This window comes from Conger conger, chromosome 7 (genome assembly GCF_963514075.1).
Source record: "Conger conger chromosome 7, fConCon1.1, whole genome shotgun sequence".
Taxonomy (NCBI): Eukaryota; Metazoa; Chordata; class Actinopteri; order Anguilliformes; family Congridae; genus Conger; species Conger conger.
This window is the reverse complement of record NC_083766.1, coordinates 26,110,395-26,123,786: the sequence shown is the minus strand read 5'-3', so window position 1 is coordinate 26,123,786 and position 13,392 is coordinate 26,110,395. Positions and strand designations below refer to the sequence as shown.

General features: G+C 48.2%; 1 protein-coding gene across 6 annotated transcripts in view; it reads right to left on the bottom strand.

Moving 5' to 3' along the window:
• Positions 1-744: 744 nt before the first annotated feature.
• Positions 745-13,392, bottom strand: part of aff4 (AF4/FMR2 family, member 4) — a 34,910-nt gene continuing 22,262 nt past the window's right edge. For 3 of the 6 annotated variants that reach the window (XM_061247802.1, XM_061247803.1, XM_061247798.1), the window contains exons 9-20: positions 13,169-13,319; positions 11,905-12,747; positions 11,135-11,220; positions 10,365-10,608; positions 9,524-9,621; positions 9,079-9,142; positions 8,399-8,535; positions 7,926-7,997; positions 7,411-7,504; positions 7,105-7,148; positions 6,570-6,787; positions 745-5,059 (exon numbers count right to left, since the gene is read on the bottom strand). In XM_061247802.1, the coding sequence (XP_061103786.1) occupies positions 4,932-5,059; positions 6,570-6,787; positions 7,105-7,148; positions 7,411-7,504; positions 7,926-7,997; positions 8,399-8,535; positions 9,079-9,142; positions 9,524-9,621; positions 10,365-10,608; positions 11,135-11,220; positions 11,905-12,747; positions 13,169-13,319 (2,179 nt within the window). In that variant the 3' untranslated portion in view covers positions 745-4,931. The remainder of the gene's footprint in view (positions 5,060-6,569; positions 6,788-7,104; positions 7,149-7,410; positions 7,505-7,925; positions 7,998-8,398; positions 8,536-9,078; positions 9,143-9,523; positions 9,622-10,364; positions 10,609-11,134; positions 11,221-11,904; positions 12,748-13,168; positions 13,320-13,392) is intronic. The other 3 variants (XM_061247799.1, XM_061247800.1, XM_061247801.1) reach the window with 3 other exon arrangements.

Below are 13,392 nucleotides of genomic sequence, written 5' to 3'. Positions count from 1 at the left end.
TTCAAAAGTCTGTTTATAAGTCATAATGGTCCATCAGATGATTACCTTTTAGACCAGTGGTGGGCGATGTTGAAGTCTTGTTATTACTTTTCGGCACAATGTAATCACATAAAGGACTGATGGACCATCTTGAGTGCAGCATACCTTGCACCATCGAAAACATAATTCGTATTAATTCTGCAATAATTTCCCATCTCCCTTATTTAATCTGAACTTTTATTCTGCAGTTACCCAAGTAGAGAATTTGTCTGTTTCCAACTGATATTCTTATTAATTTTTCCATTAATTGGAGTACCTTCTTTGTTGTGACACTTGCATTATGTCCTCTTATAGATTAAAATTATGTAATGTGCCCCTCTTGGCCAACAAATTATTAGTGATCTTTTGCCATCTAGTGGTGCAATGAAGGTACTGTCAGTACTATGGAGGAGCCATTTCTTCCAGGTGAGGGAGACACCACCATTTTAGACACCAAGCACTTACTCTGGGATTCAGTAATATCCATGCAATGTATGTTCCCCTCTTAAAGGGCAGCGTCACGATTAATCAGTGTTGTGCAATCCAAGCATTGGACCCAAGTAACTAAAATCAGATTTACTGACAGGTAGCAGCCAAATCGGTTTCATAGATTAGCACCTGCCATTTCCTGATAAATACTGCAAACCTAAGACAGGCCAACGAGAGTGCTGAAACTTATAAGTAGCTTAATTTCAAGACTGTTGTCATACGCAATATGAGACGATGTTGAAACGTAACGGTTTGCTTTATTCTCAATACAACAAAATACAAAGAATATACAGGACAGACTGAGAAAAACCCCTTAATTACAAGTTAATACTCACTTCACAAGAATGCATTTAATTTACATGTTATTCCAAGAAAATAAAATAACTTGAATATGAACGAGTACCATTGTTAATCCTCCATTATACTTTTATGTTAAAAAATAATCCAGTTCCAGCTCATTACTGGATGATCCAATGTCTCTTAAGACTAATATACGAGGAGAAGGGCCTACAAATGTCTACAACTGTGAAATATATAACATTTCCCCATTCAAAGTGTTTTTAATGTTTGATTGAAAAGGCATCTCGGCTGGAACTGAATTCGAGGCTGGAAAGGAAAACCCAGGAAAAGCCTTTAGTTGGACAGGTCTTGCTTTTCTAAACTGGGCTTGTCCGACCCACCCACTTGGTTGCATTTGGTACGTCAAACCCACTCTAGCGAGTGTCAGTTTCACAAACACCTGATCCCCCAATGAAAACACTACATTTCAGTCCCTGATCAAGATACTCATCAGATGATAAACATCACATTTTATTTATTTTACTTCATTATTAAAACATCCCTGGGTGGCCTTTGAACAGGATGGGCAATTCCAACACGAGTTATGGACTACGTTGCATGAGTAAGATCTATGGATAACCATATACACAATTATTTTCCAGCGTCATTTGATTTGATCAACAATACCCATTTCGGAGAATGCTCTGCATACTATATAAAATAGAACATCTTTCCTTCATCAGAACATGTCTGCGATGATTATGACGACAGCACTGAAGCAAGAAAGGCAAACAAAATACAGTGAAATACAATAAAAACAAAGTCAACCCATCAAAACATTTCTTACACAGTATTCTCAAATCCAACATCTTCGGTAGGAGGGACTCCAAATAAAAAAAGTGGAAAAAGGAAAAAGGAAATAGTGTGCATATAATATATTCAACTGTTATTTACAAGATATTCATAATATAAATGTTGAACTGCATTAAAAATTGGTCCTAAAAGAAATATATTTATTTACATTTATACATTACAGTTGTATTTAAATAAAAGCATGCAAGTGTTATGTCTTTCTGTGGGATGTCAAAAATGTCTTACCCTGGATTTGTGTAATATGATAAAGTTCATATCTGGCAATAAACAAGCCCGTAGCCCTGAAATGAAGGCCAATAAAATGGCAATATATATATACATATATATATAAAAAAGCTCTATCTGAAGGAGGAGACGGTAAAATAAATACAAACGTGTAGAAATCTGAACAGTAATGTGTATTCTCCCGTGTACTTGCGCCCATCTTGATAATCACCAAGAGCCTTGCATTTGCACTTAAATCACACCAGTGTATAAATAAATAAAAATTTGAGCGGATGAACAACATAAAAGCAACTACAACTTGTCAAAAGTGGGGATTCCATGCAGAAATTCATCATCAAGGCTGGATGCTTTCATGATCGTCCAAATAACACTGACAACCCAAACAAGCCTGTGCACTTCGGATTCAGCCTAATCGTAGTTCATTTTGATTTTGAATGGAAGCAGAATTCTTGAATTTCGTGAAATGTAGGTGTCTAAATTTGGAGCTCTTAACATAGTTATTTCAAAAGGCACTCCAGACCATAGATACTGGGTCACCTGCCTTTTCCGCTTGCCTTACAGGGAACTGAGGCCCTACCGTGGGTGTTGTAAAAAAACAAAACATTTTTATTTTTTGTGAGAATGTGAACAAGCCACCAATGTGGCTTTAGCCAAAAGCTCTCATGGAAACTCCTTTTGACCACCCGGTATTCTAATATAAAAAAAGCCAGGTTACAAACGATTTCAGAACTAGAAGCATTTTTTATAAGTTTGGTTTAAATAAAAACTGCATAGATTGTTTTTTTTTTTTGTTTTTTTTTCCTTCAACACGCGAGTGTCAGAGGAAATAACAGTATCCCCAAAAAACGACCAGGGAGCCAATGAAATGAGCTCTAGCAGACCGTTCGTTTCCAGCATACTGCACACAGCAGTCCTGTTTCCCATGTCGTGAAATACTCTCAATAATTTCTTTTTTCACTTTTTTGTTTTTTGCATGAATGAAACTTTAAACTATTTGAGAACAGCAATAAAGAGGATATGACAAAGGATTCATTTCAAAGCAGTTTACCACTTTAGTAACACAATCAGATCTAAAATCTGCAGTATAAATATAATCCATAAATGCCTTTAACTGAATATCATTGGATGTTTTGACATAGCACATTATCCCATCAAACAAAATAATTTTGATTACACAAAATCACTTTACTATGCTACTTTGGAAACCCCTTATCCCAGCTCTAAAATTTAAATATGACATTTTCATATACAATAGAAATACTTTGCATTTCATAGCATTTATTATTTATTTCAACCCTGTTTTTAAGCCTTCACCAATGAGTGAAGTTCCAAAATTGATTTTGACAACCCTATCCCCTAGTATATAAATAAAATCTATTTTGGGTTATGCATTCTGTAAATGGATTAAAATTACTCCTGTTACTTCCAACAATGATATAAAATATATGTGAATTTTCACGTGTATGTTACATTAAATATTAAAATCTTAGACTTAAAATGCGAGTGCATATATTTCCTTAGTGAAAGGATTTTTCTGAGGGCACCTCTGCCTGACTACACTATTAAATACTATCTGAGGACAAGGTTTGTGTTAGCTTTTCACACCCTGTAATGCCAAAGGAAACCGACACCGTGGAATATCCATCTAGTGTTCACACTTCCAGAGCAGAGAGAGAGAGAGCGAGAGAGAGAGAGAGAGAGAGAGAGAGAGAGAGAGAGTGAGAGAGAGTGAAAGAGAGAGAGAGAGAGAGAGAGAGTGAGAGTGAAAGAGAGCGTGTGAGGGAGAGTGAGAGAGAGTGAGAGTGAAAGAGAGAGTGAAAGAGAAACAGAAAGAGAAAGAGAGAGAGAGGGAGAGTGAGAGAGAGGGAGAGGGAAAGGGAGAGGGAGAGGGAAAGGGAGAGGGAAAGAGAGTGTGAGGGAGAGTGAGAGAGAGAGAGTGAGAGTGAAAGAGTGAGGGAGAGTGAGAGAGGGAGAGAGGGAGAGTGAGAGAGGGAGAGAGAGAGAGGGAGAGAGAGGGAGGGAGAGGGAGAGAGAGAGAATGAAAATACAATGCCAAAAAAGGACTGATGAAGACCGGTGTGCAAGGCCAACTCCAGGAAGAGCGGAGCGTCCCCTGGAGTGGTGGAAAAGATTCCATACGATAAAGAGCGTCTCTCGATGCTCGGGATGCTGTAGAGATGCGATTCACAGGCATAAATACAGTAGTTTGGTGTTCGTGGCTCCAGGTTTTAGTGTCCCAGTGAGGTACAAAGTTTGGGCAGTCTGTGACCGGGTGGATGAGATCTGTCCCGACCTGACGCACCCCCTCGTACCCAGACCACACCCTGGGGACAGCCCTATCTGACCAGAGGGGGGGGGGAGGACGGGGGTCCCCATGAGTCAGGCAGCCAAAAGTCCAGCAATCTGTCCGCTGTGGTTTGGAGGGCCGGCGGAGGAGGCGCTACCTGATCCCACCCGACCCGGTCACCTGGCCGAGCCGCAGCTCTCTCCGCTGTGCCCGTTACGAAACTCGCTCGTACAGGGACACAGAACGCCCCCGCGCTCACATTTCAACACATCTCAGTTCCTGTACGTTTAAATACAAGGCACAAAAAATAGATATATATATTTTTTAAAAAAAGAAAAAAAAAGAAAAGAAAAGACAGATCTTAGCTTTAAAGCACCTTTGGTTAAAAAGAGGTACTTTGGTTAAAATAAGCCAAAAAACAAAAAACTAAGAGAGAAGTACAGATTTTGCTCACACCCGATAAAAACAAGAACAATTTCTTAGTGTGTTTCAAAACCATAAAGCACTGGTATCAAAAGGAAGATGGCTTTTTTTAACGAAAACCCAAAAGTACCCGACAGAGAGGAGAGTGCAGAATGCTGTAATTACTGACCAACCCCTACCGTCCAAAACCCACCCCACCCTCCCCAAACTTAGCGAACATCGTAGGGCTGTTTGTTAATATGTAGTTTCTCTTCGTTTGTTCAGTGTTTTTGGCAAGCCGATTTAAACGGACACAGTGTTATGGAGGGGCCGGAGGGCCCTGGAGACCAGCGGGCCCTCAGGGTATGAGCTTGGCGTCGAGTCGGAGCCAGTGCAGGCCCTGCCGCGTGAAACGCACCAGTTCTGTCATGCTGCTGGTGTTGAAGATCAGAGGACTCATCACCTTGTCCAGCTCAGTGAAGAAGTCTGAAAGAGAACGCATAGCACAGAGGTCACACAGCAGCCTGCTTCTGGAAGATCCACAAAACTAAACGGTAGAAAACACAACCCAAAAGAAAACACCAGGGGTGTTGTGCTACAGGACACACACAGCCCCCATAAAGCACGCACACACACACACACACACACACACACACACACACACACACACACACACACACACACACACACACACACACACACACACACACAGCCCCCATAAGGCACACACACAGTCCCCATAAGGCACACACACAGTCCCCATAAAGCACACACACACACACAGTCCCCATAAGGCACACACACACTCACAGTCCCCATAAGGCACAAACACAGTCCCCATAAGGCACACACAGTCCCCATAAGGCACACACACAGTCCCCATAAAGCACACACACACACACACACACACACACACACACACACACACACACACACACACACACACACACACAGCCCCCATAAGGCACACACACAGTCCCCATAAGGTACACACACAGTCCCCATAAGGCACACACACACACACAGTCCCCATAAGTCACACACACACACACAGTCCCCATAAGGCACACACACACACACAGTCCCCATAAGTCACACACACACACACAGTCCCCATAAGGCACACACACAGTCCCCATAAGGCACACACACACTCACAGTCCCCATAAGGCACAAACACAGTCCCCATAAGGCACACACAGTCCCCATAAGGCACACACACAGTCCCCATAAGGCACACACACACACACACACACACACACACACACACACACACAGTCCCCATAAGGCACACACACAGTCCCCATAAGGTACACACACACAGTCCCCATAAGGCACACACACACTCACAGTCCCCATAAGGCACAAACACAGTCCCCATAAGGCACACACAGTCCCCATAAGGCACACACACAGTCCCCATAAGGCGCACACACACACACACACACACAGTCCCCATAAGGCACACACACAGTCCCCATAAGGTACACACACACAGTCCCCATAAGGCACACACACAGTCCCCATAAGGCACACACACAGTCCCCATAAGGCACACACACACACACACACACACACACACACACACAGTCCCCATAAGGCACACACAGTCCCCATAAGGCACACACAGTCCCCATAAGGCACACACACGGTCCCCATAAGGCACACACACGGTCCCCATAAGGCAGGCATACACACACACACACAGTCCCCATAAGGCAGGCACACACACACACACACACACACACACACACACACACACAGTCCCCATAAGGCACACACACACACACACACACAGTCCCCATAAGGCGCACACACAGTCCCCATAAGGCAGGCGCGCACACACACAGTCCCCATAAGGCACACACACACACACACACACACACACACACACACACACACACACACACACACACACACACACACACACACACACACACACACACACACACACACACAGTCCCCATAAGGCGCACACACAGTCCCCATAAAGCACCTTTCTGCTCTCGGGCCAGCTGCTCAGCCTGGTCCCACACCTCGGTGGCGTACAGGAAGTTGGAGGTGACCTGGACGTAGCTGGCGGCCATCTGGTGTATGCGCTGGGGGATGGTGACGGAGGAGCCGCTGCTGGGGTTGGAGGAGCTGGAGGAGTACCCCCCCGCGTTGCCGGGGGAGAGCTTGGGGGAGACGGGGGAGGGCATGCCCACTGCTTTACTGCAGGGGGGAGGAGAAGCACCGCCGTCAGGACAACGAGGCCGGCCCTGGAACGGCCAGGCTCATATCCAGGGTTTGGTGCTTTTTGGGCCAAAACGAGTATTACATATGAAAAGAAAGCTCTTGGGGAGTTCTATGTTGTGGCAACTACACTGAAATAAAGGGTAAAGACTCGTCCCAAAAACCTTGGTTCATTGAAATGTTTGTTCTGGCTCTCCTGTGAAATATGGAAAATTGCACTTGCGGCCCGTGCGCACCAAACCCTCGATATACGGATAAATTTATGCAACTGCAACATCAAAATTAATTTAACTTACCTCCCCATTCCTGGAGAAGGGGCTTGTGTATTACCTAAGGAATTCTGGAGAGAAAAAAAAAATGTTAACAAGAAGAAATGGTTAACAATCACTACAGCCATGCATTTCCATCAGATCTAGAGTAAGACTAAGGACCCGTGTAGGTACCACGGTGTGTGAGGTGTCTGTGCATGCTCCATTGAGCTGGGGGTAAGGTATAGGTACAGGTACAGGTACAGGTCAGTAAGACTAAGGACCTGTGTAGGTAGCAGGTGTATGTGCACGCTCCATTGAGCTGGGGGTAAGGTACAGGCTTCACAGGCTCACCTTCAAGTGTTCTGTGAGGGTTTTGGAATATTTCAGCGCGCTCTCTTTCCTCAGCTTGAACAGCCGAAGGTAGAGCAGGGACTGGCACCGCAGACTGGAGGAGAGTGAGTGAGGGAGAGAGATTGAGGGAGGGAGGGAGGGAGAGAGAGAGTGAGTGAGGGAGAGAGATTGAGGGAGGGAGGGAGAGAGTGAGGGAGGGAGGGAGGGAGAGGTAGAAGGGAGAGAGAGGGGAAAGGTAGAGAGGAAGGAGAGAGCAAGAGAGAGGGACAGATGGAAAGAGAGGGAAGGAGGTAGAAGCCAGAGACATGGGAAGAAAAGGAGGGAGGGAGAGGTGGAAGGGACAGAAAGGCGAGAAAGAGGAGAAGAGAGCAAGAGAGGGACAGAGGGGGGAAGAGAGGGACAGAGGGGGGAAGAGAGAGAGGGGGAGAAGAGGGAGAGAAAGAGAGATAGTGTTAACTACTGAAGAGGGCCTCAGAGGTGACAGAGGGGCAGTATGGGTGACGCAGGGGACCTACCACAGCACTGCCAGCCGTTTATCAGCCGAGGTGGCGTCCGGAGCCATGTAGCTCTTCAACTTCATAGTGTACCTGAACACACACAACAAGCGCCATGTTACTCTCACAACTCTGTGTGTGTGTGTGTGTGTGTTTGAGTGTGTGTGCGTGTATGTGTGTGTGTGTGTGTGTGTGTATGTGTGTGTGTGTGTGTGTGTGTGTGTGTGCGCGTGTGTGTGTGCGCGTGTGTGTGTGTGTGTGTGTGTGTGTGTTTGAGTGCGTGTGTGTGTGTGTTTGAGTGCGTGTGTGTGTGTGTGTGTGTGTGTTTGAGTGCGTGCGTGAGTGTGTGTGTGTGTGTGTGTGTTTGAGTGCGTGCGTGAGTGTGTGAGTGTGTGAGTGTGTGAGTGTGTGTGTGTGTGTGTGTGTGTGTGTGTGTGTGCGCGTGTGTGTGTTTGAGTGTGTGTGTTCATGTGCGTGCGTGTAGCGGCTCTTACTTGATGAGCTCCACGGTCTCGGCGTACATGGGGAACGGGGACTTGGCCTCCTGGGCGCTCTTCTCCAGGGCGTTGCCGCACTCGATGAACGACACCACAGCGTCCAGGTAGTACACAGCCTTCTCGAAGCGGTCCGTCTGCCAAACAGGGAGCAAAAACATCCGTCACGGGAGGGGAGAGGCCACAAACACGTTCGCTGTTCATTAAAGCACGGACCCCAGATGCTAAAATGTCATTTTCTCAAAAGGCCGATAAGATACTCTGACAGGAACACTGCTCACTGCACTACAGCCAGTGCCTGGTGCATCGTGGGTAATCTGTCTCCCCCAATAGGCACATACTATTTCAATAAATATACAAATATTTGATATACCCTGTCCCTTTGGTGACCATTATACCTAAAGGTAAATATTTAAACATAATAACAGTGCAGTAAGCTGTGACCGTTCTGTTACTTTCCAGGGTTAAAATGGAGGCTAACAGACTGTTTAGCTTGCAGTCTGCCTACAGTCTGCTCAATATAACACAGACAGTTCACATTAAATCCAAGCAGTAAACATGGATGCTTGGAACAGCTAAACAGCCAGCATCAATGGGGCCATTTCCTGTAAGACCGTTGTCGTTTTCGCAATCATGGTTTGAAATCTCCCTTCCTCTCTGTGGCTTTCGGTTCATCTCACCAGTGCGTCAGCGTTGTGCTTCAGTTTCTTGGCCTCCTGTAAGTAGTAATCAGCAGAGTGGACCCTAAAAGAAGAGACGCACAGAGTCATTGATGTGAAGCACCCCTCGTATGTAGCGCCCCCTGTACTTCGCATATGGTACTGAACAACCTGGCTCAGTAATAAAACAATAAAGAATGGTTTATGTGAAGGTGTAGCCCATTCCAGCTGCTTGGGCGCTAAAAGCTCCTACTTGTGGATAATGGTTTTTTTTATCCAGCTACCCAACTCCTCCACTGACCCCACCCACCTACCCAACGCCCCCACTGACCCCACCCAGCTACCCAACTCCCCCACTGACCACACCAAGCTACCCAACTCCCCCACTGACCCAACCCAGCTACCCAACTGCCCCACTGACCACACCAAGCTACCCAATTACCCCTCTGACCCCGCCCCATCTCACCTGTCCTCGAACGCCAGTTTCGATCTCTGCAGCTTCGAGCCTTCCACGGAGAGCAGTGGAGCCGGGGGCTGGTTATCTGCACTCTTCGAGCTCTTCTCCTGTTGAAAACAAACAGATCGCTTTATTAAACGAGACCACCTGGAAATGTCGGCGGTGACATTCCGCCAAAAGCACAGCATTCTTCATCAAAGGAGCTGCACCAGAAGTGGGACGGTAATTAGAGCCTCAGCCTCGCGTTACACGTGCGACAAGAGGGTGGAATTACAGGGCTGAAGCAGTTGGCCGAGGGAGCTGTCGGATGACGTGCGTTTCCAGGGGAGGCACGAGGCCGGCGGGACGAGACGCGCAGTCTGACGTGCGACGACGTCAGCGCTGACCGTGAACTGCAGCCCCGCAGGGAGAGACATAACCCCCGTGTGGAGCCGAGAGAGAGGCGGTGCTCAGTGGAGCCGAGAGCGAGGCGGAGCTCAGTGGAGCCTCGTACCGTGGTTGAGCAGGGCCCGACAGTCATTGCAGGAAGTGGAGGGGGGGTAAGAGTAACGTATTCCTGGGGCAGTTTTCCACCCTTCATGGGAGCTAAGTGCCTTGCACTTCGGTGGAGTCGGCCTGTGCGGCTATCGGAACACAACAAGGGCCGATCCTTTTCAGGCCAACTTCTGCTCCGAATGACCAAATTAGCCTGATCATATCTTGATCTGACATTCGTAGAAGCACCAGCTACAGCAGCCAAATGCAAGCATATCCTAGAGATTTGTACTCTACACAAGTACAAGAGTGAATCAGCACAGTTGATGTAACTGTCAGAAACCTTCAAGAAGGGTGTAAGAATGAGGCTCCCCACCTTGCCCTCTTTGGTGCCCCTGCCCTGCTTGTCCTCCTGCTTGCGGTGCTTGGAGGACGAGCTCCCCCCGCTCTTGGTACAGTCCTTGTTGCTGCCGCCGCTGCCGGAGGAGATGGAGGTGGACGATTGGCTGGCGGTGCGCTTCCGGCTCTGATGCTCCGCCTTTGGCGTCTTCTGGAGCCCGCCGATGGAGGGCGAGGGGGCCGACTCCTTCTCCTTCTCCAGGCCCCTCTTCAACGACCTGCTTCAGGGAGAAAATAACAAACACGGGGAAAAATGTCAATAAACCGGTCAGAGCCGGGACTAGCTTTATCCTATTTTACGTTTCTTATTTTCAAAAGAAAAAACTAATGTAAAATAACAAACCTAACAAAAAAGGGTCACACAATAAATAAGGTTCATCAATTGCCATCAGCTAATGTAGTTGTCAGTGATGAATTAATGATGTACAAATACATGAATTAGGCATGAAATTAACTTGTCATTAGTTGTTAATGTATTTGTTGACTACTAACTAATGTATTAGATTAATATTTACACATTAGCAAACCATAGGATAACCCTTATGATTAGTTTATCATTAACAACCGTTTTTTCCCATTCCAATATGTACTAATAACTAATTGGTACTAAATAACGTAATTTAAACATGAATGACATACAAATACATTAACAAAGTTGTACAGTAGTTTGTTAGTGGACAGCTACATGAGTCACTGAAGCTAATTAAAGAGCGAGACCCAGACGTGTGAAAGGGGCAGGAGGCTCACTCTTTGCTGCTGGACTTGTGGTGGGACGTGCCCTTGTCCTCCATCCTGGGCTTCTTGCTCTCGCTCTTCACCGCATCGTCTTCGTTCTGGGGGACGAGCACAACGCACAAAACCTCTTTTTCCCAGTCTCCGCACAAACGGCCGGTTTCAAGATAAACGGCTGCGTGAAAGAACAGCCATGAAGGACTTATGCAGGCTCTTACGGAGCTTTAGCACACAGAGAGAACCCTGCTATTGCCATAAACTCATCTAGGCACGACTAAGCCATCGTTCAGTTATCCCATACACCCTATTATTTTGTTGACATTATAGACTGAAGTCTAAACTCTACACAGAGCTGTATCATACAGGACAGGTTTTGTATTGTGTAAATGCATGTATTTGTATACATGGGAGGCAACAGGAATGCTTTTACTTAAGGGCTCAAGGGGATTTGAAATTCCTAAGGGAAGAGGCGGTAAACACAGGCATCGTGATCTTAAAAACAATCGTTGGATAAACTTCAGGATCACGGTGAAATCCATGCTGAAAAGCAGAGGGTGAAAAGGAGGAGTGAGAGAGATATCCAGGCTGGAAAGGAGGAGTGAGAGAGATATCCAGGCTGGAAAGGAGGAGTGAGAGAGATATCCAGGCTGGAAAGGAGGAGTGAGAGAGATATCCAGGCTGGAAAGCAGAGGGTGAAAAGGAGGAGTGAGAGAGATATCCAGGCTGGAAAGCAGCGGGCGTAAAGGAGGAGAGAGAGAGAGCGTGGGGCGGGCAGATGAGCTCACCTTGGGCTTCCTCTTGCCCTTGAGCTTCTCGCCGGACGGTTTGTCGCTGAAGTCCTTGCCATCGCGCTGGGCGGTGGCGTCCCGCTCTGATTTGGGCTGGCCCGGCACGCGGGTCAGCAGCCGCAGGTCGATCTTCACCAGGAGGACCTGCGGCCGGACGGGGAAGCGGTCCTCGGGCTCGCTGAGGGGCGAGATCAGGCCCTTCTCCTCCATGGGGGAGAAGATGCAGACGGGCGTGCGGATGCTCTCGGCGTACTTGGGCGTCTGAGAGGAGGACGGGATGCTGTCGTTGTCCTCCGAGTCCGAGGACGACAGGTCCGTCTCCACGAGCGCCCGGGACTTCGGCGGGGTCTTGCTGGGGGGGGTCTTGGGGGCCTTGCGCTTGTCCGTGGCCTGCCGGGGCGAGGACTTGGGCTCCTTCTTGATGCTGGGCTTCCGGGAGCCCTTGGTGGCGGCCTTGGGCCGGTTGGGCGGGATCTCCGGTGGGGGCTCGCTCTCCACCTTCAGCCCGCCCTTGGGCTCCTCCACCACGGGGGGCTTCTCGGGCTTTTTGGGCTGCTTCTTACCCACCGTCCTGCGTGGGGCGGCCCCACCATCACTCTGGGCGGGGGACTTCTGCCTCCCCCGCCCGCTCTCCAGGCTCTTCTGATTGGCCCGCAGGTCCCGCCCCGGCCCGGACGAGCTCGACTCCTTGGATCCCCCCTGGCCTCCGTAGCCCTTCCCCGAGCTATCCTTCTTGTACTTGCCCGGGACGCTGTTGTCCACCGGAGAGGCGGGGGATAACTGTTTGACTATGTGCAGCCAGTTGTCCAGCTGCCATTTGTTTGCCGTTGGCGGTTCGGGCTGAACGAGGACAAAATGGAGGAACAGAATTAGTGATCGACCACAGACACCAAGACGCTGCTTTTCATTTTCTTAAATCCACTGACTGACCTCATTGATGCTGCAAGAGGCAGGGAAAGGGGAGGGGTAAGGGGCGGGAACTCAAGGAGAGGGGTTATGGGAAGAGGGAGGGGCTAGGGGGACAGCTATGGGAAGGGGGAGGGGCTAGGGAAACAGCTTTTGGAAGGGGAGGGGAAGGGAGGGACTAGAGGGAGAGCAATGGGAAGGGGGAGGGACTAGTGGGAGGGGGCTGGGCTAAAGAAAAAAAAACAAAAAAAACAAAAAAAAACCACACACACACAACCAGACAGAAATACGAATGGCCAACAGGTGGCGCCCTGTCGGTGCTCCAGGCCGTGAGAAAGGTTAAAACCCTCTTAACTTTAAACCCCACCTCAGGGGACGCGGCTCGCGGGGGCTCGTTGGCCTCACTGTCGCTGGAGCTGCTCTCGGTCTCGCTGTCCGACCCCGAGCTGCTCTCTGACCCGCTGTGGCTGCTCGAGTCCTCCCGCTCCGCCGCCTCGCTGTTGTTGCTGTGGCGACAGACGGACAGACAGGCACAGTGGTCAGCAGACAGTGGCGACAGACGGACGGACAGGCACAGTG